The sequence below is a fragment of the Gekko japonicus genome, unplaced genomic scaffold (genome assembly GCF_001447785.1).
Source record: "Gekko japonicus isolate JY-2015 unplaced genomic scaffold, Gekko_japonicus_V1.1 scaffold433, whole genome shotgun sequence".
Classification (NCBI taxonomy): Eukaryota; Metazoa; Chordata; class Lepidosauria; order Squamata; family Gekkonidae; genus Gekko; species Gekko japonicus.
The window spans coordinates 849,034-876,785 of record NW_015160222.1 but is presented as its reverse complement, the minus strand read 5'-3'; the positions used below and the strand labels follow the sequence as shown (position 1 = coordinate 876,785).

The 27,752-nt window shown below is 40.2% G+C and overlaps 1 protein-coding gene across 1 annotated transcript in view; it reads left to right on the top strand.

Moving 5' to 3' along the window:
• The window catches only part of PIK3CB (phosphatidylinositol-4,5-bisphosphate 3-kinase catalytic subunit beta), a 130,288-nt gene that overhangs the window by 58,516 nt on the left and 44,020 nt on the right, over positions 1 to 27,752 (top strand). Inside the window, exons 4-13 of the mRNA XM_015411297.1 lie at positions 1,758 to 1,983; positions 9,158 to 9,381; positions 13,387 to 13,569; positions 14,608 to 14,775; positions 15,080 to 15,166; positions 18,883 to 19,134; positions 21,191 to 21,287; positions 23,869 to 23,999; positions 26,284 to 26,337; positions 27,253 to 27,441. Coding sequence (XP_015266783.1) covers positions 1,758 to 1,983; positions 9,158 to 9,381; positions 13,387 to 13,569; positions 14,608 to 14,775; positions 15,080 to 15,166; positions 18,883 to 19,134; positions 21,191 to 21,287; positions 23,869 to 23,999; positions 26,284 to 26,337; positions 27,253 to 27,441 — 1,611 coding nt within the window. The remainder of the gene's footprint in view (positions 1 to 1,757; positions 1,984 to 9,157; positions 9,382 to 13,386; positions 13,570 to 14,607; positions 14,776 to 15,079; positions 15,167 to 18,882; positions 19,135 to 21,190; positions 21,288 to 23,868; positions 24,000 to 26,283; positions 26,338 to 27,252; positions 27,442 to 27,752) is intronic.

Here is a 27,752-nt window from a genome sequence, read left to right as displayed (position 1 = left end):
AAGGCTGTTGGGCGGCGGTCAGAAGGAACTGGCGGGATCTGCATGGCCCTCCTTGGTCATGCGCAGTGGAGCCGGCGCGTGACCTGGGAGAGGCGCGAAAATCCCTTTTGCTAGCTACCGGTACCGAGAAGGTTCAGCGCAGGCGCAGTATATCCCAAGGGTGTGAATGCACAGATGACCACTCGAAGATCACCAGTTACAGGTAAGCAACCTGTCTATATTTGCATCTGTGGAAGCTTCATCCTGGGAGTAGCATCCCATTGTTGTGGCTGCTTCCATGAAACTGCACAAACAGTTTAGATTCTCTTCACTGTTTTGATTGTAGGCTATAGCAGATATACAATATGATAACAGAATTTAAATGTGTCACATCATGTTTTCAAGAAAGACTCATAAGAAGAGCCTTGCTGGATCAGACCAGTGGTCCATCTAGTCCAGCATCCTATCTCTCACACAGTGGCCAACCAATTTCTCTGGAGGGCCAACAACAGGGCATAGAGGCTGAGGCCTTCCCCTGATGTTGAGTCCTAGCTCTGAGATTCAGATGTTTAGGGCCTCTGAATGTGAAGGTTCCCCTCAGTCACCATGGCTAGTAGCCATTGATAGGCTTGTCTTCCATGAATCTATCTTATCCCCTCTTAAAGCTGTTTATCCTTCTGGCCATCACTGCATCCTCTGGCAGCAAAGTCAACATTTTAATCACTCTCCGTGTAAAGTAGTATTTCCTTTTATCTGTCACGAACCTACTGCCCATCAGTTTAATTGGATGCCCCCAAGTTCGGGTATTTTGGGAGAAGGAGAAAAATTTCTCTTTGTCAACTCTCTCCACCCTGTGCATAATTTTATAAACTTCTATCTTATCCTCATGATCTAGATGCCATGGGGACATATGAGAAGACTACGGATCTAGAGAGCTGGTTTGGTGTAGTGGTTAGGAGCACGGACTCTAATCTGGGAGAACTGGGTTTGATTCCCCACTCCTCCACACGCAGCTGCTGGTATGACCTTGGGTCAGTCACAAGCCCTTTCAGAGCTGCTCTATAATGAGCGGTTCTTGGAAGAGCTCTCTCAGCCCCATCTACCACACAAGGTGTCTGTTGTGGGGAAGAGAAAGAGAGAAAGGAGATTCTGAGACTCCTTCAGGTAGTGATGGGCGGGGTATAAATCCAGTCTCTTCTCGTCTTCTGTTTGCTCTTTAGTTCCATAGTTATGAATAAATCTGCGCCAAATCCAGCACAGACAGGCAGATGGCAAGACCACAGCCACTGTTAGCTGATTGGCATAGGAACCCAGAAGTCTCAGTGGCCAGCTAGTTCCACTCCTGACCTGGTATTAACTCCCTTTTCAGGAGTGTCATTGCCAAAACTTTATAAAAGTAGCCAGACAGAAGGAACATTGGGGAGGGAACCCCTCTCAGGAAAGGGATGGAACCCTAGCACTCCCTTTCACCATAATATAAGGACACTGACAAGAGCACATTTTATTCCTGGCTTTTTATTCTAGAATGGTCCTAGAGCACCAAGAACAAGCTTTCTTTCAACCATATCCCTTTAAATTAGATGCATGACCTACCCTAGTTATTTGGAGGCTTGGTTCAGCTGGGTTTGATTTAAGCACATTTCTTTAAAATGGCCTCTGGAAGGGATTGGAAGGGTAATACTGAAATGTCCGGTATATGCTGTATGTAGAGTTGATGGAGATCTTACTGGCCATTGAGTGCATTGTATTTTTGAAAAACGTATTCCACTTCTTTGCAGCTCTTATGGAAGCAAGCACACAGCTACCCTCTATTTCACCTTCTTATGGAAATAGACTCCTATATGTTCTCCTGCGTGAATCAAACAGCAGTACGTGAGGAACTAGAAGATGAAACACGAAGGCTCTGTGATGTTCGACCATTTCTTCCTGTCCTTCAACTAATTACAAGAAGCTGTGACCCAGGAGAAAAATTGGACTCCAAGATAGGCGTCCTCATAGGAAAAGGTAGATATCAATATTCTTGTCTTCAGGAAGAGGCCTAGCAAGGGAGAGGTGGCATTAAAATAGAATAAAATATAGATGGATTGAAACAAGACAGTGAAGTTGCAGATATCTTGTTGTTTTCAACCACCCTTCCTTGAGATGGTTATTCTGAGTATTACTTGCTGCTTGTGTGTTTTCATTGCTCCAACTGAATCTATGAAAATTTGCAAACTGAAATAGTTTAATATTAATAGATGAAGAATGCATTCAAAAATCAATTTGTTGTCTTACTTAACTTATCATTATCATAGCATTTCCCATTTAGAGTTCATTAAACATGGCTGAAACAGGGCTATTTCCAGGTTTTGGAAATTAAAGTTATGTAGATCACTTTTGATTCATGATGGAAATGTATTAAAGTTTCATAGACTACTATTTCTCAACATAGAGCACAGAAAGAGGATTTTATGTATCCTTTGCAGGCATAGCAAGTGTAATTTTTCTTCACAAGACAATGTTTTTAATTTGTTTTAATTTATTTAATTTAAAAGAGGTTTTGACTGATTCTCAACATACTGCTCCTAAGCCAGTTTGCAAAATAAAAACACATTATGAATTACAATTGTACAATAAACAATAACATAATCATAAACAGCAATTTAAAAATACAATCTAAAAACCCTAGTAAAATTCAAAATGCTAATAATACTTGGAAGTAGCAAATAAGTAACTTAATCAACAAATCAGATTTGAATCCTAAACAGATTCACTTGAAAGGAAGAAGAAGAAGATGTCGCTGAGTTGTAAGCAACCCCATGGTCCCCCCTTCCATGGGGCATTCCAAGCAACAGATGAGCAGGGGTGGTTTGCCATTGCCTTTCTCTGCACAGTAGAAAAAAGTAAGAGTCCAGTAGCACCTTAAAGACTAACAAAATTTGTGGTAGGGTATGAGTTTTCATGAGTCACTGCTCACTTCTTCAGATACGAAGAGGAAGAAGATATCTCAAGAAGTGAGCAGTGACTCATGAAAGTTCATAACCTACCACAAATTTTGTTAGTCTTTAAGGTGCTGCTGGACTCTCTTTTCTACTGCTACAGATAGACTAAAATGGCTACCCATCTTCATCTTTCTCTCCACAGCAACTCCAGTCTTCCTGGGTAGTCTCCCATTCAAGTACTAACTGTGGTTGACACTCTTAGCTCCCAAGCCCTGAGAAGCTTGAGCTAATCAGGCTGATTGGGTCTTAATCTCGTTTTATTTTATTTTTGAAAATGTATTTATTAGTTTTCAAGTTATAAACATTGATGTCTATAAATATAAATACATTTCGAGTCTATAATTCTATATCATTATTTACCCATTTATAAACTTTCGACCATCTTTTCGTATGTATTTCATCTTCTTTATCTTGCATTACTAAACTCAGTTTATCCATTTCTGCTAGGTGTAACAGCCTATTTTTTAACTCTTCCTCACTGGGGGTTTTCTCTGATTTCCAATATCTTGCCAGTAGAATTCTAGCAGATGTTAATATCAAAATCATTATATCCATATCACAATGTCTAACATTTTCTGGAATCATATTTAGTAGATAACATTCTGGTTCTAGACTTAAGTTCACATTGGTGATTTCCAAAATTATTTTCTGTATCCTTCGCCAGTATTTTTGTATTTTTGAACAACAACACCACATATGACAGGAGCTGTGGTGGCTCAAGTGGTTAAGACGCTGAGCTGCAGGCTGTGGAAGGTCGGTAGTTCAGCAGTTTGAGACCCGGGTGCCGCATGACGGAATGAGCTCCCGTCTCTAGTTCCAGCTCCTGCCAACCTAGCAGTTCGAAAGCAAGAAATTGCAAGTAGATAAATAGGTACCACTTCGGTGGGAAGGTAACAGCGTTCCGTGCGCCTTGGTGTTTAGTCATGCCGGCCACATGACCACGGAAACATCTTCGGACAGCGCTGGCTCTTCGACTTTGAAACGGAGATGAGCACCGCAACCCTAGAGTCAGATTCGACTGGCTTTCGAGCAAGGGAACCTTTACCTTTACCACATATGATAAAAGGTACCAACATTAACCTTACATTTCCAACATTTGTTTGCATTCTTGTTATAGCATTTTGCTATTTTCTCTGGTGACCCAATACCATCTGTAAAACATTTTAAGAATATTTTCTTTGTATGGTATGGCCCTCATAGGTTTAGATGTTTTCCAAATTATTGACCATGTTTCTGTGTCAATATTGTGGCCTATATCCTTCATCCAGGAAATCATTGATGGTTTGATCATTTCATCTATCATATAATCCTCTAGTAATAGATTATACAATTTTTGAATCATTTTGTCTTTTGAAGAAAGCTAAATCTTGTACAATTCGGTTTTTGTTGCTTTCAAAGCCGTATTTTACATCTTTACTATATCTAGACTTTAGTTGATAGTTTTGCCACCAGGATAGTTCGATGGCTTACTCTCATGAAAGTGTCTTACGACTGTACCCTAATCAAACCATTGTTTTTAAAAGAAAGAAAAATAGACAGGAAAATCAGTCACCTAGAATTATTCCAGCTTTGTGAAGCCTTCAGCATATACTGACTTCATGAAGCCTTCAGCATATTTTACAACAAACGTAAAGCTACAATCACAATGTTGGCAAAGCATCCTTAACTACAGCTGTGGGATGAAGTTGTATAATCTACCACTTCTCTCCTCTCATTTTATCCTAATCACAGAGGTTTCTGGAAAGCAAATTCACCATGATTCAAGTATACATCTCCCTATGGGAATCGGTGCCTTGCAGTTACCATGTGCCTCACAGTCTTTGCTTTTATTGGCACCCATGTATATGGCTTCCTGTAGAGACAGCCAAATAATCCTCTGAAATTGCTACCTCCTTGCAGCAGGCCATTAACAATGGATGGTTCTGCATCTGGCATTCGCTCCTTATTTTCTCAACACTGGGTGATTCTGCATTGGCTTTTCCCTCCATTGTTTTAGCAAACCCACGTTGGAACAGAAATTCCCCTCTGCATTGCATACCGCTTTCACTTTCCTTGATCATCGGTTTTATGGTACCTTCTGCATAGACTTATGGCCATTTTATGGCCATTCAGAGGTGACTTTGTAATCAGTATGGTGTTAGCCCCGGGGTATTTGAATGTGGTTTTGAGCTGTACCTTTTCCTCAGTGTTGAGAAAATGTGGAGCAAATGCCAGATGCAGAACCAGCCACTGAGGGGAAGGTGCAGCTCAAAGCCACATTCGAATACCCCAGGCCAATGCTGTAGTGACTGCAAAATCACCCATGAATGGCCATAAAACAGCCATAAATCTATGCAGAGGGTACCATAAAATCCAATGATCAAAGGAAGTGAAAGCAGCATGCGATGCAGAGGGGAATTTCTGTTCCAAAGTGGGTTTGCTGAAACAACGGAGAGAAAAGCCAGTGCAGAATTGCCCAATGATAGCTCTTTTCAAGGTGTTCACGTTTCTGTTGCTCTTGTCTTCCATACTGGTAAATTGAACTATTGGATCATCACATTAATTTCTCATGCAAGCAAACTGAAGCTCAAAATCTTACAAAAAGACTGTTACCAATAGTGTTCCCTCTAAGCTGAGTTAGTGTGAGCTAGCTCACAGTTTTTTAGCCTCCAGCTCACACATTTTTGTCTTAACTCAGGAAGGATGACTCCAAAGCAAACTAATGTATGTAGTAGCCAAATCGCTCGCTCACAACTTTAATGCCAGTAGCTCACAAAGTAGAATTTTTGCTCACAAGACTCCACAGCTTAGAGGAAACATACCATATATGGAAAGAGAAATGTGTGATGTTCAGGCTGGATTCAGAAAATGAAGAGCCATTAGAGAGCATATTGCAAATTTAGATCAATTACTGGAGTGCATGGGAGAATTTCAGAAGAAAATCAGCTTGTGTTACATAGCAAAGCTTTTCACTGTGTGGATCATAAAAAGCTATGGATGGTTCTAAAAAAATAGGTGTGCCACAATATGTGATTGTTTTGATGTAAAATTTAAACTTTGGACAAGAGCTTACTGCTAGGACAGAATATGGAGAAACCGAATGGTTCCCAATTGGCAAAGGTGTCAAATAAGGATGTATTTTATCTCCCTATCTGTTCAATCTATATGCACAATTTATCATAAGGAAAACTGGATTAGATTTAGATGAAGGTGGAGTGAAAATTGGTGGAAGTTTGAAATATGCAGATGACATCACATTACAGGCAGAAAGTAATGAAGGCTATATGAAACAACTAATGCTGAAGGTTAAAGCAGAAAGTGCCAAAGCAGGATTACAACTGAACATCAAGAAGACAAAAGTAATGACTGTGGAGGAATTATACAATTTAAGGTTGTCAATTGAGAAATTAAAAAATATATATATTCTGTTCCTTGGCTCAATCATCAACCAAAAGGGAGACTGAAATCGAGAAATCAGGAGATTGAGACTGGGAAGGGCAGCTAGAAAAGATCCTTATGTGTAAGAATGTGTTCCTGGATACCAAGATCATATTAATTCATACCATAGTATTCCCCATTACTGTGTATGGGTGTGAAAGTTGGACAGTGAAGACAGCTGACAAAAAGAAATCTGATTAATTTGAAATGTGTTGGAGGAGAGTTTTACAGATACTATGGACCACCAAAAAGGCCAATAAGTATCAAATGGATCAAATGAAGCCTGAACCCTCCCTAGAAGCTAAAATGACTAAACTGTAGCTATTGTACTTTGGTCACTTTATGAGAAGCTATGACGCACTGTAAAATACAGTAATCCTAGGAAAAGTAGAAGATAGCAGGAAAAGAGGAAGATCCAACATAAGATAGATTGATTCAATAAAGGAAGTCATGACCTTCAGTTTGCAAGACCTCAACAAGGCTGTTAATGATAGGACATCTTGAAGGTCATTAATTCATAGGGTCGCAATAAACTGGAAGGAACCTGATGGCACATAACACACATACAACAATGTACTGGAAGCCATCATCTTGCCATTTTGTGTGAGATGATCAGTGCATGTATTCTCCAGCCACAGTTCATGCTACCAGAAACCCACATTTCTTTTGTTTTTCTTCAAAGTTTTGTGCTTGTTCTTGCTGAATATGTAAGATATGCATTGTCCTTTTCATGAAATGGCAGTCATACACAATGACAGAATCATGTATTGAATACTCTTCCAGTATGAAAGATAGAAGCACCAGAAAATGATTTGTGAGAATGGCATTTATGACCTTCGATCTCTAATAATCAATACTGTGTGTTTGTGATATATGAAAACTTTTAAAGAAACCCATGAGGTTCCTGATTGTAATCCTTGATACAGTGCATATCACTTAAACAGGTTTTTAAAAAAATATTGTCATACGCAGCTAGGCATTTTTATAGCAGGCAGAAACTGTACCATAGGTCAGTTGCTGTTGTGGATTTTTAAAAACGGAACGTTTCATTCTTAAGTAAATTGACAGATTACTCACTTGCTATTGTGTATTGAAATTAAAAATAGTCTCTAGTGAGACCAACCCTGTCATCAATACAATGGACAGTTGTTGGTCTAGGCACAAAGACTGCAAGTTTTGTTTAGATTTCAACAACAAACTGAATGTTAACATGTCCATACTGACGCACAGCCAGTCCATCATTCCTAATACTCCTTGTTTAGGTAGCTGGTTATCACCTCCCTGGTCAAACAAAACAAGGCTTTAATTCTTCTCGCATTTATAAGCAGGAAAATAGTGCCTCTTAAAACCACCTTGTAAGAGTTTGTTTATGCTATATGACAAAGGGAGACATGTCTTTAAACAAGTTGGGGGCATACATGTTAAGGGCTGCAGGTAGGTATCCAGGTATATATCCACTGAATATTTATAAGTAGATCTTTTCTCTCCATGTCTTGTTGTATTCATCATAGCAAACACCAATGTGTGGACAGTAAATCACTATTAATTTGTCACTTAGACCTGTCTTAGGGAAAGCACGAACCCAAGAACTTTTTCCCTATTCTGCATTTTGCACATTTTTTTATTTTAAAGATGTAGGGTGAGATTAAGCTGTGCACCCACTATTATCAAATGATTATCAGATTATTTTCATTGTGGCATTTAAAAAACCAGATAAAATACAGTACTCCACCCACCCACCCTGAACTCACATGTAAGATATAATATAGTTTTTGCCAATGAACCGTTTATATGAATCACTTTTTTGTGCATGTGTCTCTTTATAAAACAGTTGGAATATGCATTAAAGTAGTTAGGCAAAAGATGCTGATTTCAGTATCCATGGTAATTAGTCTATGGTTATTTGGAAATCCATCTTTATATTTTCCCTGGAAGATGTAATTCTGATGAATAGTCCTTGTTTTTATAGAATATGTGAAATTTGGGCCCCGGTCACACGAGCAGGAAACCGCGGGGGGGGGGAGCGTGGCAGTGTGCCCCGGGGCAAACTAAGGCGCCGTTACCTGACCAGACCTCCCGTGGAGGTACCGTGGAGATCCCGTGGGAAGGGAGAGGTGTCGATCACAGCACAATCCCGCGCGCAAAAATGAAGCGCGCGGTTCGGCAAACTGGATAGTTTTTTTTTCTGTACAGCACAACTGCGCATGCTCGGTAGGGTGCTTTTGCGCATCCACGAAGACCTGGGGGAAAAAACGTTTTCGCGAGGACGGGAACATGGGCGGGCGCCGGATGCCTCCGGAAACGCGATCCAACGCCTGCCCTTGCCCCGCGGCTTCCGGATACTAGTACCTCAGAGGTACTAGTATTTTGCTGTGCGGTTTCAGTGGGAAGCCTCGTTTGAGCCCCGGGTGTGCTACGCTTCCCAGATGTGCTGGTGGGATCGCGTCCGGAAACTCCGCATGTCTTCTGTCTGACTAGGGTGGCTAATGTTCCGTGTGACCGCAGCCTTGAATTAGTTTAGGTAATACTAACTCTGTAAGTAATAAGTACAGTTTATTTAGATTCAGGTGGGCAACCATGTTGGTCTGAAGCAGCAGAACAAAGTTTGAGAACAGTGGTACCTTTAAGACCAATAAAGTGCATGCACATGAAAGCTTATACCTTGAATAAAACTTTGTTGGTCTTAAAGGTGCCACTGGACTCAAACTTCTCTATAGTTTATTTAGTATGATATTACCATTGCTGAATAAACTACCTTGTTTTTAATTCAACTTTTTCAGGTCTCCAAGAGTTTGATGCCTTACAAGACCCAGAAGTAAAAGAATTCAGAGATAAGATGGGACGAATCAGTGAAGAAAAGATGAAGTCACTTATAAGGTTATCTTGGATTGACTGGCTAAAGCGCACTTATCCTCCAGAACAAGAACCAGCGATCCCAGAAAACCTCCAAGATAAACTCTATGGTGGCAATCTCGTTGTAGCTGTTCATTTTGATAACTGTCAGGTAGGAATATTGGTCATTGTTAGAAATCATTTCTATACATCACTTGTTCAAGAAGCTGCCTCGATCTCAGTTTATTTATTTATTTATTTATTCAGCTCATAACACACAAGACCAAAATACGTAGAACAAGGCTGACTCATATACGATTTGAGCGGGCAAAGCCACACACTCCAAACAGATAACAACCAATCATAATGTGTACATAATGACCAATGGGTGTGGTTCCCAGAACTATTCCTACGTTCTGATTGGCCCACTGTCCAAAGCAGCCAATCAGAATGTGCACTTAGAATACAAGGCTTCTATAGAGCCTTGTCTGAAGCTCAGGCGTACTTGTAACATTACAGGGTAAGAACACAATACATCACCCATTGCAGGCATGGGACCAATGAGATTCGTTCCCACCAGAACAGAGTCCCCCTGGATTGGTCTGTCTCGCAACAGGGACCAACACGACAGCCAGGTTTACGATACCATCGTGTCTATGGAGCTTGTGCCTGAAGCTCCAGCCTAATGTCATATTGAACCATACCATAAATCAGTGCATGTCAATTCATAACCTCCTATAGAGCTTGTGACAGAAACTCCAGACCGCGGTTACATTGAGTCACATAGGCGAACATATGTCCATACATAACAATCCTTCACTATACTTCTGTCACAGAAAGGAGTGTGACTATGCAGGGTTTACTATGGAGTGAACAGGGATATCTTCCTCCTCCTCCTCCTGGACAGAGCACAGAGCACCCTCCCTGCCCCCAACAGCTCCCTTTTCAGTCAGGGTGAACCCTGAAGTATGACTGAATTAGAGGCATGAAAGACCGAGGCAGAAAGAGAATGAGAAGAGAGAACAGTTATAGAAATGGGGTAGAATTAATACAATGACCACAACTACATTGCCCTGTGGGGCAAGTGATTAACTCCGTCCAAGAGCAGCCTCACTGGTGCTCAGCATCAGGGAGTGAACAGTCTCCCTCTCTGTGCAGGGCCTTATATGCTTTCTGTCTAAGCTCTGTCTCCTTCCTAGTGGTTGGCCTCTGCTTTTCTGTCTTTTCTTCCCCACAGTCCACAGGCTTGGGAACTATAGGACTCTTGCAAAGTTTACACAAAGACCAATAGGCTTCCCTAAGACATGCAGGCCTAGCCTTATTCCTAAAATCATAACAACTGTCACTTATTGTCTCCAGCAAATTGCAAAAGACCCTTGCTCCAGACCTCCCTTACTGGTGAAATCTGTGGCCTTGTATCTTGTTGGAAAGTATGTTTCAGTTTACTGTTTGGGGCTCCTCTTAATGTGTTTAGGCAGGTGCATGGGCTACACTGCTGCAATGGGCAACCTTGTGTCAGTTTCTGGTCTAGATTCAAAGGATTGTATCCAAAAGAAGTGTTGTTTTGTGGCACAGAGATTAAAGGAAGGTTGCCTGTTTAAAAAACAAATATACAAACTGTTTTTGAAATGAAAAAAGCCTTTTGTGTGTTAGAGGAAGGGGTGTTGAACTCATTTACTGCACGGGCCAAATGACATAAATGGGACTTTGTCGGGCTGGGCCATGCATGTCATAAAATGTAATATTAGGTAGCGGAGATATAAACTTTATAAAGGATACAAGCAAAAACAATTAAAAATATTATTTTTACTTAAAATACAAACATGCTTTTAAAAGTCTTGCAATATTATGTTTATTTAACAGTCTTTGATAACAGACACCTTCCAAACCTCCTCCCCCCCCCCTTAAACGATGTCTGCCTAAAATGGAAAGGTGGGGGAATAGTGGGATTTAGCTATGTAATTTTAAAAATAAAACATCAAGAAAAAGCACAAGGATCACAGCAGAAATTAACTAAACTAAAAATATAAACTAAAAACGTAAAATACTTTGAGCCTAGGAAAACATGAAATGGCTGGGCATTGCAAGCTTCTCCCCAGGTCTACTCAGAGTGGCAGTGGCTCTCCAGTGTAATGTCCCCCTTTGGCTGTGAGTTCCCAGGTTAGAGTACTCACTCAGACACCCATTCTCAGGTCCATTCAGCAGAGGCAAGCTGGCTCAAAACATCAACCATTTATTTGAAAGGGGACAACTCCAGCAAGAAACAGCTTCAACTAGCACACAAACACATTGCAGCACAGACAAAATTGCAAAGAAAATGTGGAATGGATTTCCCATTAAGGTCTCTGGGCCCAGATAGACTACTCTGGGACTGGAAATCACTGAAGTTGGATCTCCAAGATCATCTAGTCCAACTCCCTGCACAATGCAGGAAATTCACAAATTCCCACACCCCCAGTGACCCCTGTCCCATGCCCAGAAGATGACAAAAACCTCTTAGGGAGGAGAGTTTTATAAGTTTCCCCAAATCCCTGCCCTTACTTTAGATTGGTTATTTCTTACCCACCAGAATGGGCAAGAGCCATTCCTGATTCCTGAATTTCCTCTTAAAGCTTTAGGCAGGAAGAGAAATAATCATTTTCCTGCATGCAGTGAAAGCCTCCATTAAGCATGTGGCCACTATTAAAGGGTCCAAATGCCAAAGAGGTTGCTGTTCAAGTCTAGAAAGGTCACAGGAGCCAGAAAACCTGGCAGAACAGGGGAAACCATCAAGAGCCTGTGATCTCTAAGCCTACTGTTCATTGCACAAGTTGTCTCATCATAAATGTATGTGTTGTTTTGAGGGTTATAGGATGTAGGGATTTTATGATGGGTATATGCTACAACTTATTTGCTTGCTTCAGTCTATGCTCATGTACCTTTTTACTTCACTTGAAATAAACACCATGCTATCTTTTGAGTGTATTTCTGGCTTATTTATCCCTGTTATTAGTGTAATACTGCTGCAGTGATTTATTCTTTTGTCAGGACCAAGAAAAAGTAAAAACACAAAGGGCAAAAGTAAGCCTCTTGGACACTGGTGTACATGTCAAAATGGTTTACAGTGCCATTCTCAGCAAAGTTACATCTGACTTCAGTGTAACTCTGCCTAGGATGGCAATACATATCAGTTCAGGATGTCTCTCATTAATCAGCATTCTGGGGGGGAAAATTTAAAATGTTCCTAGCACTTTATAGAAGCAGATGTTCCCTAATGCTCATAAAATGCTTATGAAAAACTGAGAGTGTTTGCCTTTAAAGAAATGAAGGCTTGTCTTTTTGGAATTAGTCCTAAAGAAGGCCTCAGTGTCTGGCAGTAACTTCAGGGAAAGTAGCTGCTTTGAAACAAATGAGTTTTGAAACTAAGAAAATATTGAATTGATTTTGACTGACTTTTTGATTATGGTTATGATTTTCCCTTTGTGGGACTTGGCCCTGCACCAGAAGGCTGTTACATAAATAAGACTCTAGACAAATATGTGTGTGTAGCTAGACTATGATTTATATTTGTAAATAATTGCTTTTGAATGTTTACATCTTCCTAGAGTATTTTAAAAATGGAAGCTCTGCATGTGCTTTTATAGGAAAGCAAAAGAAAGATTTGTGAAGAGGATTCAAGCAAGGAAAAATAATAGTTTCATCTCACACAGTTACATATTAAATAGTACCATGGGTACACAGGTTCCCCAGCTCCATAAGGCACTAGGAAAATATGCATCTAATATATTGTAATAAGCATGTTTTAACATTTCTCCAGGATAGAAATTAAGAACCACTTTTTTGAACCTGTAAACTGCAATAGATTGCTTCATTTAATTGTAATGGTTGCTCTATTCAAGATGCTAGTATCTGTACTGAGTACATTTTGTGCACTGTGTTGATTTAGTAGCCAATGAAGCTTATCCTTCATATTAACTGTGAAGGATGCTGAACATTAGTGGTTACAAAAGGTTCTAAAATTTGCCTCACTCAGTCCTAAGACTGGTTGGGATGATATGAGCAGAGCCATTGAAGAATCTCAGGATCTTTCCTTACAGCTGTGGTACATCAGCAATCCAGGTAGATGCATATAAATGCTGAGGATTGGGATGCAAATAAATCACACTTTAACACTTGATTGCCTCTTCCTTTTTAACAGGATGTATTTAGTTTCCAGGTTTCTCCTAACATAAACCCTATCAAATTGAATGAACTGGCAATTCGGAAGCGTTTGACTATCCATGGAAGGGAAGATGAAGCAGTTGATCCTTATAACTATGTGCTGCAAGTCAGCGGAAGACTAGAATATGTCTTTGGGGACCAACCATTAATTCAGTTCCAGGTATGCATACTTTTAAAACAGCTCTCATGTACATTCTTTCACATTTGACATACTTATTAACCAGGTTGTCCAACACTGTCAGAAAAATATTCTAGATGATGCTCCAAGGGCACAAAATTACAGCCTACAATTTTAATAAAAGCAGTTTGGTATAGGCAATCAAGGCAAACATTGTGAGCATTATAGTGAGGCATAAAAAAGAGCAAATGATAATAGAATGGCTGGGAAAGTGGAAAGGATGTATCATGGTAGTTAAAGCTCAGCAGACAAGATCCTAAGAAAACCACTGGATCCAATGAATGATGAATGGAAAGGGTTTGTAGAGTGGATCTTTCTCCCTTTTTATCCTCTGCAGCTTCCTGTGCCCTTCCCCAGAGTTACTCCTGAGGGTTGGGAGCCCCTTAGAAACTAAATTAGATGTGGCGTGATGCTTTGGAGCTTGCAGGAAACATTTCTTCTTTCTTTCTACGGCTGCCACCCCTCTGTGCTGCATTGTACCCTGTTCCCAGACATCCCTGGATCCTTTGGGCCATTCTCTGGAGTTATTAATTAACTGGATCCAGCCCACTGATTCTAAGAACCAGAAGGGATTAACTGGATTTAACACAGTCATGAACGTTTCAGCTTCCTTGGTGGTAATTTTGGTCAGTGTCCACAGAAGCAATTCTAAACGCTTTATATATGAATTGTATTAGCATACCCTTCTTAAAACCTTGTTCTTATCTGTGTGACTTTAAAATCCTTGTTAAAATCTGAAATATTAAACAAGTTATGTGAGTCATTTTCAGACTTGGAACTTGTATTGCAAGGGGGGAAAACTTACATCAATCTGCATCTAATCAGGGACAGAGGGAAAGGAAAGGCCAATAATCTGGATAATTGTATTTAAAAATATCAGTCATTCCAGATTCTTTCATTCCATCTTCATCTGAAGTGCTTTGATTGTATATGGAGTTACCTAAAATATGTTTATGTCAAGAACTACATGTTTAATTTTCAGCATGAGAATAACTGAATTATTTCCTCATCCCTTCTTAGTATATCCATTGCTGTGTGATGAACAGAATTCTTCCTCAGTTGACTCTTGTCGAATGTAGCAGCATAAAGAAAATGTGTGAACAGGAAATGATAGCCATAGAAGCTGCCATAAGCCGAAAATCCAGCCTTCCTCTTCCTCTGCCACCCAAAAAATCACGAACAGTAGCTGTGAGTGTTTACTGTCTAAACTTATTTGGTAGAGGTGATTAATTTTAGAACAGTTAAATCATGCTTACATGGTACAGATTTCTCAATTTATACTGACTGTGTCTTCAAGGTAAATGTTATATTGAACTGTGTCTTCAGATTAAATATTATGTTGAGCCTTGAACAAACATTGTTCTTGGTGGGGAGGGGGAAGAAAAAAAACTAGTTAGGGGCAGAGTGCAAAATGTTTTTAACAAGCATGACTTCAGTCTTGGGAATGTATATATTGGAAAAATCTCACATTGTTTTATCCTTTGTCTAACAGTTGACTCAAAGTGTATGGGATATTACCCTCCCTTTCAAGGTGGTGCTGGTAAGTGGGACCAAGTTGAACACAGATGAGACTGCTAAAGTAAGTAACCCTGCCAGCCTTTGGATATGCTTCCATTAATCTCTTTGACAATCTTCTCTAGCATTTTAGTATACTGTACTGAATCTAGTTGTTTAAACAGGTAGTTGACTTAATGAGAACATTCCCATTGGTTATTTCAGTATGATTGAAACAGGGAATTTTCTCAAGACACTCTCAATCATAAACAAAAGCTCTGGAGTGACATTGAATAGTGTTCCTCTTGAAAATGTTTGTGTAGATAGAACTGTTGTAACAAAGCTGATATGTGAATGTGCTACTGTAGATTAGCAAAGTTAACCAAAATAGAAAGATAAACTATTACTAAGAATTTGAGTCACCAGTAGATTAAAAAAAAATTAGATGAATTTTCAGTTGATAAAAAAGCCTGATGTGGGCCTACTAGACATTCTGTTCTATATATATAGCTTACAAAACATGCTGAATGCAGAAGCAAATGAAGCAGCATTTCCTGTAAAATTGTAAGACTGCATTTTAAACCACATCTTTAATATATTGCACAATTATGTAAAGCCCTTACAAGGAGCTTCACCTCTGAAATACAACAGCATGTATTTTCCTTATTATGTTTTGCATGCAATTAAGTGAATGACTTAATTTTCATGTGGAGAAGAAAAAAATTAAATTAATTCATGGTGTTTACCAACACAGTTTAAAAAAAAATTCAGGGGCCCTAGAGACTGTTCTTTTGAACAACAACAAAAACACTACTCAAGTTTCTGTGTGCTGTGAAATGACATAAAATAATGATTTTTCTATGCTGAAATAGTTGTTTGCAATTAGGGAACTATGGTGTTGTACATAATTAGGGAGTGGTGTTGAGTAAAATTGCATACCTGTTTGTGTTTTGAATGTATGTTAAATAAAATATAAATCGCTAGAAGTGTATAATCCTTTTCTCTCTCTCTGAAGAGGGGCAACTAATTCTGAACGGGGGGGGGGGGTGTAGAAAAATGTCACAGAACCTTATTCCAAAAAGGAAGAGTGGGACAGCCATATATGCAGCAGCTTTTCTGTTTACATTTTTCTAATACCAGTTTTCCATGCTGCATTGTAAGCTCCTGTCTGACCCCCAGCTAAGCACAATCCAAAGGCCAGCAAAAGTTTGACTAAACTCTTTTGGATTCAAGGAGGCTATGTTACTTGTAGACTGGGCTTCTTCTTCTTCTTTTTTTGGGGGGAAAAAGGTGTGCCGGATGGCTTAAGAGGGAAAAGGAAGTTTTCAATCTGTATACTGAAAACTCATGAACTTTTACACATTTTAAAAATAATTTTGTCAAAGAGGTTCCAGAACTCCATTCCAGCATGTTCCCCCAGGAAAAAAAGCCCTGCTTGTAGATAAACCCTATTCCATTGTTTTTTGTTTGTTTTTGTTTTTTGTGGGGCGTAGCAATGGTTAACATTTGCAGGATTGTGCCTCCCAGAATTATAAAGCATCTTGTGCTTACTGTGTTGGGTGATGCTTCTCAACAGGCATGCCACAGATTTTAGAAACCCGTAAGTTTATAGGACCAGTAAAAATTCAATCAGTTATCATTTATGTGTGTGAGACATACCAAATATACTAGAAGCATATGAAAAATGTCATTTATGTTCCTTTGAAATAGATATCCAATCTCTTTCCTAGTTCTGACAATTTCTGATAAGTTTTAATCCTAAATGGCTCCTCCTTCTGTACTAGAAATACTAAATTAGTGTCCTCAGGGAATAGGGTTGCCAGGTCTGGGTTTGAAAATACCTGGAAGACTTTGGGGGGTGGATCCAGGAGAGGGCGGGGCTTGGGGAAGGGAGGGGCCTCAGCAGGGTACAATGCCATAGAGCCCACCCTCCAAAGCAGCCATTTTCTCCAGGGAAACTGACATTTGTCAGCTGGAGATCAGTTGTAAAAGTGGAAGATCCCCAGGCCCCACCTGGGGGCTGGCAACCCTATTAGGGAAGCCCCAAATGAGCAAAAAATTTTCCAGGCTAGACAATAGAATCTCCTGTGAGAATGAATAAGGACAAGGAATGATTCAGGACATCCTTTGAATCTGTGAAAGAAATTGTCACACTTGAGAAACTGAGCAGTTGCTTTTTAGGCTCCCTTGTAACCAAACACATCTATTTGGGAATATCAAGATGTTAATGGTCTGATAACACGTAATAATTTTCATATGTATCCAGTGTATTTGATATGTTTTAAGGTTATTCACTGTAGCCTAGTGGGTTGATACTTTTTTTAAGTAAATCATTTTTTAAAATGTAACTGGCCTTCTAAAGCTTCCCCCCACCCACCCCCCAAATGCGAATCTCTTTTTTGGAGATGCATAGCATGTGTTTTTCCTCCTCCAGTTTGGGGAAAATCATGACCTTTTCATCAAGAACAAAAGAAGAAGTGATCAGCATTATGAAATAGGTTGACTAGAAATCTTAAACATATCCTATAAGTTAAAAACGAGTCTATGATCTGAACTTCATATGCAGAAATATCACAAAACTGTCTTAACAGTACTACTTCAGAACATAGGTTAGGGGAATGTGTGTCTGAATGCTCACCCATGTGAAAATATTCCAGCACTTGGAAAACTAGCACATCAGTAAGAATTCTAACAGAGCCTTCTCTGGAGTGACACTGAATAGAACCATTGTAACACATCTGTTGGAACAATTGTTGTTTTGTAGTAACAAAAACCTGTAACAATTTTTATTGTTATTATTCTTACGTTCTCATTATTATTAAACATAAGATTTGCTTTTCATATGGTAGCCATTAAAAATAACAGTTAATGAGAAATAACAAGGGGGGGGGGAACGCATGGAGATCAACAAAGATGATTGAGGTATGACAATATTGTCTAGAATCCAAAAAGCCATGCTGGGAGCTCCAGGATCACTTAAGTCTAACCTTGGCCCTCATGCTACTAGAGAAGCAGTTCTTAAGGGACATTTGTAGGAGGCAATGGCAGTGCAGTCTTAGGTCCATTAAAGTCAGTGTGCATTGACTGGAGTTACCTCTGCTTAGGGCAACACTGTCTCTGTGGTACAAGAAGCTGAAATGACAATAGATCCATAAAAGGAAATTTGCGGAGCTGCTGAATATGCTCACTGGGACTCTTTGAATATTGGCTGTTTTTACTCAGATAACATAGGTAATAACAATTAGTTAGCCTTAATAGGTTGTGATGATGAAAAAACACTAGTCATGTATACATATGATAAATGCATGATGACATATGATATATAATTCTGGTGATGATGAACTTATTTTAAAGGCATTCCAAAAAGTACAAGCGTACAGTGTATCAGAGAGAGGATCTCCCCTCCATCACAAGATTTCTTTAAATTTCAGAAGAAAGTTTCTGAACTTACCCATATTTCTACTGTTGCTAATAAGATGCAACATGTTTAAAATTTAGATTTTAAAAAAAAAATGTAGTTAATTACAGCTGTTGTTGGCATCATCTTTTATAACTTCCAGAGTTTCCTTCCTAACCCTGAGGAATGAAGCAGCAAAAAGAACTGGCTTCTCTTTGCAATTAATACAGATAGTTTATAAACGTTTAATGTTCCAGCACATTTTTACATATGAGCCCCCAACAGAGCCAACTGTTTCAGAGCTGTCATTTTTATCAGGAAATGCTTCTAGGTGAACAGTCTTACTCTTGTTTGTTGATTCTGTGGAATGCCTGGATACTTCCTTGTCATGCATCTCTTTGCAGGTTCATGTCAGGGCTGGTCTCTTCCATGGAACTGAGCTCCTTTGTAAGCCTATCGTAAGCTCAGAAATATCTGGGAGAAATGACCATGTTTGGAATGAGCCCTTGGAATTTGATATCAACGTCTGCGACTTGCCAAGAATGGCTAGGCTGTGCTTTGTGGTTTATGCTGTGATGGACAAAATGAAAAATAAAAAGTCAGCCAAGACACTTAATCCTTCCAAATACCAGACTATTAGGAAAGCTGGGAAAGTGGTAATGCTTTCATTTCACTACTTCTTACATTCCTGTTATTTGTAAGGGGAAATCTGTGCATGGTTACATACTTTCAGTTTCCATACTTAAAAAAAAAATTACTCTGAACTGCAGATTGAAAGCTGTAATTGTACAAATTAAACTTTTTAAAAAGTACTTGGTTATATACTATTCGTTTTAGCAGATAAATATTTCACTTTCTTAAGCTTTCTTATGCATTCAAAGAGCATTGTATGCTTTCTCAGTTATCCATACAACAGCCCTGTAAGGGATACATGTTACATTGCAGGTGTGAGAGCCTGGGGCAGATAATGGCTTGCTGAAGGAATTCATGACTGATGTGAAATTTGGCCAAGACTTCCCATCTCATAGGTCACACACTTAGCCACTGTCATTACACTGCCTCTTTTATTAATAAAAGTGAGCTAAAAATCATCCATCTTCTTAGTAAGTGAGTGTTGAGCTTGCAGACCACATGGATGCAAAGCCGGGTCTGTGGCTAGGACAGTACTCATTCCTACAAATGGGAATAATTGCACAGTATACAGAAAAATTGTGGTCTTTTTTGTAACAAGAAAACACACACATACATCTTCCACCTGTGTGTACAGGCACAATTCTAAAGCCACCTAAGGGTAGGAGTTAAGCTAAAAAGAGGAAAGTGGCTGCTCCTTGCTTCGCTTCAGTCCAAGGCTCAGAAGCACGGAACTGGCCTTCTGAACAAATTATCCCCCCCCACACACACACACATGTCAGGGCTGACCCCCAAGGGTTTTGGTCACTCTAGGCTAGGCTGCCCTCCCTGCTCCCTTCCTTGCCTGTAGGGAGGGGAGGTGGGAGGCTGCAACATGCTGTCCTCACCCCCATGTGTTGCGGAAAGGCAGCACTATGCTGCGAGGAAGTAGGACAGAAAAGGAAGAAAAGGGCCCATCCCTGCAATGGAAGGAGCAGGCTTCCAGCAGACTGCCCACAGGGCTCCTTCTGGGGCTGCTGCTTGGTGCAGCAGACCCTGATGCTATAGGTGGGTGGGCAGGGTGGTAACAGGGCTGGTTAGTGCCCATCCACCTATTGCCTTGGTTCACCTAGTGGAGGGGCTGTCCCTGCCCCCTTCCAAAGTAACTGAATCCTCTAACATGTTGGGGAGACTTCTCTTTATATCTTATGCCCAGTGTGAGAGAGAGCCAATATGGTATAGCAGTTAGTGTTGGACTAGGCCTGCATAGATCTAAACTCACATCCACACTTCCTTTGAAAAATCACTGGGTGACCTTAGCCAGTTAATTCTTTCTTAGCCTAGTATATCTCATAGTATTGCTATGAGCATAAAATGGAGGAAAGGAGAAAAACATGTGTGCTGCCCTCAGCTCCTTGTTGGATGGGCAAAATAAAAATGCAATAAATTAATTAGTTGATGGCTGGGGAAGGCGTTGTGCTGGCAGAGGCTTACTTTAGCCAGCATGGAGCCTTTGGGCAAAAAAAGTCACTGACAGTGACATCCAGTTTCCAGAATGCTGTAAGCTCCTCATCCTGTTGCTGCAGACCGGGCAGGAGAAAAGTTTTCCAGGTAATAGTTGCCTGGACCTGCATATTCACAAGAGTCACTGGTAGCAAAGAGAATCAGGGAGTTGACTTTACTTATGCAGGACAGGTAAGAAAGAAAGACAGATGGAAAGAAGCTCTGAAGGAAATGAGGCAGGTGGAATGGCTTAAGTAGATAGGAGGGAGAACCAAAGGAGAGCTGAGGTGGGAACTGAAGGGAGACATACAAGGGGGGAGAAGCAAAGGATATTCCCAAAGGAGCAAAATACATCTAATTTTGCATTAAATCACCTTAACCCATTAAGGAGACCTTCAGTTTTAGATATCTCTTAAGTTAGTAGTGTTGTACTGTAGAAAACATTTTCTGTAGCATCTTGAATTTTTCCAGATCAGCATCTTAATTAGTAATAACTTTTTCCTTCTTTATCTTTTTTTGTCTTTTCATTAAATGCAAATTGTTTTACTATGAAGTGCAGAACTCAATTTCACCTTTAAACTGGATGGTTTTTCATTTCAGCACTATTCTGTAGCTTGGGTCAATACCATGGTGTTTGACTTTAAAGGACAGTTGAAAATGGGAGACTTTGTACTGCACAGCTGGTCGTCATTTCCTGGTAAGACTTAACTTGTGGCACCTAACGTTTTGTGCCGCTGTGCAGCTTCCATTCATCTTGGAAGGTCTGGCTGGCTGGCTTGCTTGGGTTTCCCATAAATACCCTTCTGAAATAAGTCACAGCTGTGCAGCTTTTAGCACTGGATAGACTAAAACTGTTCTGAATGTTGTAGAATATGATTAACTTTGAGCACACAAAGATAAAGATTTGTAATTTATGGCAGCAAACAAAATTACATTAATTCAAGGTAATAAAATGCAAAGCATCAGTGGTGTTATAGATTATTCTAGATAGGGAAAAACTTTCCCCAGATAACAGCAACTTTACATTGCACAGTGATGGCAGCTTCGTGTGGGGTGTGCAGCATATAGAAACCCTTCACTTCATTCCCCTACATCTTATGGAGTCTTTCCGTGTTTTCACTACCCTTCCTGACTGGCAAGGCTGTAGAGAGACTCCATGTGATTTGTGTTTGCCATGTAGTCAGCATTTCTGTGTGTTGCCTCCCACCACATGGAGCTGCCACTATGAGGAAGTGTTTCCCAGCAGCTTCAGTACAGTTGTGGCAACATGCCAGCAGACATTCATTCTGAGTAGAGAGCATGAACTGTGTGTGGGCCCCAGCAGCTCCCTCTGCTGATGTCTTTGTTAGGCTAATCACACTTACTTCAAAGTTGTGTTCTGCATCTTTTAGGAGCCATTTTTTTTAATGCTAAGATCAGCTTACCCCTATAGAAAGCAGATGGCAGTCCAAGGCATATTAAAGAACACAGCCTAGGTACATCTTGTTTTACTGAGCAGCTAAGATTTCTCAGTGAAGGAAAAGTTTATTATAACAAATTTCAAGCCCTGTATTTTTCACTGACTCATCAGAGTTGGCTTTGGGAAAAGAGTTCAGCCAAGTGAAGGTGCAGCTTTGGCTGGATGCAGGAACTGATTCCATCTGGAGTAGGCTATAGAAGTCATTATGTGGCTGTGATCTAAGCTAAGTCGTTATTAGTTTGCTGGATCTATGCCAGTTTGTACTTGCTGAGAGAAATTGATTATGAGTTCTTTTAAAATACATTCTATGCAGAATGTAGAAGATAAAATTCATTATATGACAGTTAACATCTATCAATGTCTCTGGAAACTGGGAATCACCCTCACCCACCCGCCACGCACATGCACTCTTGTCTCAGAGTTTTCATAAGCCCTCGAGCAGTACCATCCTAAAGAGATTTACACCCTTCTAAGACAACTGAAGGAGCTGCGGTGGCTCAAGTGATTAAGATGCTGAACTGCAGGCTGTGGAAGGTCAGTAGTTCAGCAGTTCGAGACCTGAGTGTGCCGCATGACGGAGTGAGCTCCCATCTCTAGTTCCAGCTCCTGCCAACCTAGCAGTTCGAAAGCAAGAAATTGCAAGTAGATAAATAGGTACCACTTCGGTGGGAAGGTACCAGCGTTCCGTGCGCCTTGGTGTTTAGTCATGCCGGGCACATGACCACGGAAACGTCTTCGGACAGCGCTGGCTCTTTGGCTTTGAAACGGACATGAGCACCGCAACCCTAGAGGCGGATTCGACTGGCTTTCGAGCAAGGGAACCTTTACCTTTACCTAAGACAACTGAAGTCAATGGAAGGGTGTAACTCTGCTTATGATTGCACTGTATATCCTGTAGTCTCCTCCCAGATGCATCACCCCTACCATGCCTTTGGCTGTAGCTGCATTATCATGGCTATTAAGCACATAGTTCTTTCCTGGACCAAGGTCATCCAGGAGCTTCATCACTGGGGATTTGAACCAGGTTCCCCTGTCTTTGTTCAATATCTTTACCTCTGCACTGTGTCTTCTTACCCCATTCAGAAAAGGGCAAGAAAGCACATGATAACTTGAAATCACACACTGTGAGACTGATCCTAGGTTGAACTTAACTAACACTGTTTAATGTTGCAGTAAGTCTGCTCCATTTTGGTATGAATTTCACATAAAAACCCGGCACTGTAAGGTACTTGGTCACATAGGATTTACAAGCTGGCTTCCATATGAAAACAGTCGGAAGCGTTAGGAAGAAAAGATGATGTTAAAAACAATGTCAAGTGCTCCATGAAAACAAGACCTGAGCTATAATATGAAAATGGACCTCTTGCTATATGTTAACAACTTTATTTCACTTCATTTCATTTTTGTAAGGTGCCATGAGCATGCTGACTAGAGAGGCAGCATAGAAATTGTCTAAATAAATAAATAAATGTGCCCTGAGAGTTAAGAAGAGCATGGGAGGAATGAAGACGGAATAAGATGGCAGAATTACTGAGGTGGTGGAATGAGCTTCACCAGTTCAGATTCAGAGAGGCAGGGAATTCTGCTTTGATGGGTCCTGGGCACAAAAAGCTCCCTGCAAAAAGAAAATTAAAACCACAGAGGAAAATGGTCACCCTTCTCATTGCTTGGAGTGCTTGTTTTCTATTTTCAGGGAGGTTTTTTTAAAAAAATGGAAAAGGATATTCCAATCTGGAATTCACCTACAAAGAAGCATAGCATGGGTTTTAAATGTTGGGTATGTGTGTCACAATATAACTTGTTCTTTGCTGTTGGTTAGATGAACTTGAAGAGATGTTGAATCCAATGGGAACAGTACAGACAAATCCATACACTGAAAATGCAACAGCTTTGCACATCAGATTTCAAGAGTATTCAAAACTCCCTATTTATTACCCTCCCTTTGATAAGGTAAGTTTGTTTGGATTGAGTGTTTGTTTAATCAAGTTCACTACTGCACCTTTCCATTTCCAACTTTGCACTTCTTTTTGATGAATTGTAATTTTGTTCAACTGTTCCATGCAGTAAAGATCTTTGACTCTTAAAATACAATAATGGATGGTCTAGAACATTATTCGCATCATGTCACAGAAATCTGAAAAAATATTTTGAAGTTTGTTAATTTTTCCTCCTGCAAATTTTACAGAGAACGTGGGTTCTAAGGGTTGGCTTTCTTCTGTTTATCTGTTCAAGTGGAATTTAATAGTGCTTTGTTTCTATAGCTGCCATTTTTGTTTGATCACTTCCTTCCTTCCAGCCACAAGCGGTGCATGATTTTTCTGCTGCTGGGGAGGAGCTTTGCATCTCCTAGCTTTCGGTCTCCTACTGGAGCACATGTATGGCTCTGACTCCCGTGTGGGATTTTGCCCCTTCCCCACCCACTTTTGGCAGACTTTCAGCTTTTAAAATTTATTTTTTAAGTGCCAGACATCTTTCTTTGTGGAAACATCTCTCTCTCCCCCCCTCCATTTTTCCTTAGAAATAAACTGATTTGGAGATTTTCTGTAGAAAAACTGGGGGGGGGGGTAGAGAATGGTAGATTCAAGATTTTCACAAGGGCCAAGCAAACAGCTGTTCATAGAGCTCAGTAGGGTAAATGGAATAAAATGGCTTTCTGAATATCAAAAGGGCTTGCTGATCAGTACTCTGTGCTTTCAACTTTTCTGAAAAAGAAAATAACTCGATACTTTTTGGACTTCATAAGTCTGGAAGCTTTTATATCTGTTTACTAAGGAATGCAGATCTGCATTGGGCTCACCATTCACACTGTTTAGTTTTGTCTTTACACTTGGTAGATTCTATGCTGTGATCTAATTATGCTTGAATAGGGCTCAAAAATGCTTTTATCCAGTACACGCTTTTGCCTATTAGCTAAGGGTGAAGACAGACAGATATTCTAAAGTGAGAGGGAGGCAGTTTTGACACACAGTTGCTACATTCCAAGGCGTTTGTTTTCAGGGGCAGAGAATACGTATTCATATCACTTCTGCCAGCCTTTAGAAGATCTGTCTGGTTTTACTGTTAGTCACTTTTAGCACTGATTGACAGTGTACAGCTAGGAATAATTCTATATAGGAAACACAAATGTGTTTTTTTTATAAAAAAAAGCTGCTGTAACTAATTTAGAAAGGGTATAAAAGTATATAGATTAAAAGCAGCCTCTATATATATGCACTGTTTTCTGACCTTGAGGAGATTTTAGTTTCCCTTGTGTGGGGAAATATGCATAAAGTGTACCTATGGGGTGGGTGGCATCAGAGGTCAGGAAAATGGGATGGAGGGAAAATATTAAAACCTTCTCACCACTGTACTGATTCAGATCTCTTCCCCACCTCCATCCCTTCACCAACCAGCAGCCTTTTTAGCAGTAAAAACATATTGAGTAGCCCAGTCACAAATCTTCTAGGATCTCATCTAGTTTGACCTTTGGAGATAATGTAGAGTCTCAGCCAAGCTGATACACATGTTACCTTCTTTCCACTGCCTACAGGGCAAAGCAGACTGATCAAGAATGTTGAACTAGTGCCCTGATCCTGGATAGGCCAGGCAAGCCTGATCTCGTCAGATCTTGGAAGCTAAGCAGGGCTGATCCTGGGAAGCAATTGGAAGGGAGACCTCCAAGGAATACCAGGGCTCGGAACGCGGAGGCAGGCAATCAAACCACCTCTCTAAAACGTCCAAACCCCACTAGGGGTTGTCAGAAGTCACCATGACTTCTAGGCATGCAAACACACATACACTCCCCCCCCCAAAAAAAGAATGTTGATCTAGTGGAAGACCTTTATATTAAGGCTTTATTAAAAATGATAAAGAAGAGGGGTATATATGTTCTTTGGCTAAAACATGACTGCATGACTTTGTCATTTGCAAGGAACATAGTGTTTCAAAATCTGCATTGTTCAAGCTGTAAATGAATGTTTTTGGACTTGAGGCTGTCCATATAACTATGATTTATCACTGCATTTTCTAAACTCTGTTGAATTATGTATCCTGTTTATTTCACAGTGCTATAAAGCAAAATCTGCTGCATAGTGGGTAGACGTGTACAGATACAAAACATTTTTGCACAAGTGTTCAGACTGTAGAGATCTTACTGTGATATCCGGCAATCATCTTGAATTCTAACATGCTGAAATGTGATCACTTCCCCTGCACCACCCATATGTAATGTTTACACATTGTTATCCTTTTGCAGATACTTGAAAAGGCAGCTGAGATCGCAAGAAATAGTGATAGTTCTGGTATGGCAGTAAGTATCACAGGTGAAACAATGATCTTCCCCGGTTTAAAATAATTATGTCACAGCTATTTAACCCATCTGTTTCACTTGCCTTGCTTTGAAGTGGCGGGGGAGTGAAACGGACAGGTTTAATGGCTTGCAGCCATTTAAACCTAACAGCTGATGGGTGGATGTTTAAATGGCTGTGAGCTGTTTCATCAGTCGGTTTTGCTTCCCTCCTCTTCCAAGCGAGGGGAAGCGAAACTGACCGGTGGAATGGCTAACAGCCATTTAAACCTAACAAGACAGCTGTGGACCTGCACCCCTCAGGTTTAAATGGCTTGAACAGCCGATCTGGCAAAAGTCCAGTAAATGTTCCGGAGGCTTTGAACCAGGCCAGGTCCATGCTGAATTTTGGCTCATGAACTAGTTTGTGCCCATCCCTGCTTATAAATGAGGAGTATTTTTTACATATGGTATATTTTTGAACTTACTGATACTACTTGTAGCCTTATGTGAGTATAAATGTGGGATGAAAAGCAAGAGGTGAGCGAATTGGGGTGTAAACTCTAGGGTCTGTAAGGTGGTCCCCCCCCTTTTACATGGTATGTTCAATAACTTATTGAAACAGAATAGTTATGCATTAATCTCTAGATGTTATAAATGTTTAGAGTAGTTGAGTATACAATCTCAACATCCCCCTGTCTGGACAGAAACATTATGCAGATTCAGTGAGAAAATAACAATATTGCCCCCTTGTGGAGTTACATGTGAATATATTCTTGAAGTTAGAATTGCTGCCTTTACAGTGTGCTTAAAATGTGCAGCAACTAATCTACCCTATTCTGGCCTCCATGTCATTCATACTTTTACAGGAATTAGAAACATTTTTCTTGGCACCGTCTATACCATTTATAAATGGCAGCCTTTGCATTTTTTTTAAAGGGCCGGGGTGGCAAAAAGTTCTACATTGAGCTAAAGGAGATCATGGAAAGGGATCCTTTGTCTCAGCTCTGTGAAAATGAAATGGATCTCATTTGGACTTTGCGATATGACTGCCGTGAGAATTTTCCACAGTCCCTGCCAAAGCTATTGCTCTCTGTCAAGTGGAACAAGCTTGAAGATGTTGCTCAGGTAAAGCAAGTGGAAGAACTGATTTACTAAAAGTATTTTAAGTGGTAAAATGGAGCAATTTTATTTACATAGGAATATGAGGTTGTGATTTGAATGATATAACTGTCATGTCAGTGAAACTAGCCACCATCAAATACTTTTAAGCAGTATTTGGTGTGAGGAAGAAGAAAGCTTAGTGTTGTTGTGTGGTTGTCTTCTTAGGTTAAAGCAGTAGCATCTTAGAAAGAAGATGGTTGCTCACACTGGGTTTGTACTGACTACTAAAATGTACATGTTTCCTATTTGGGCTTGCTGATTCTGTGTAGTTCAAT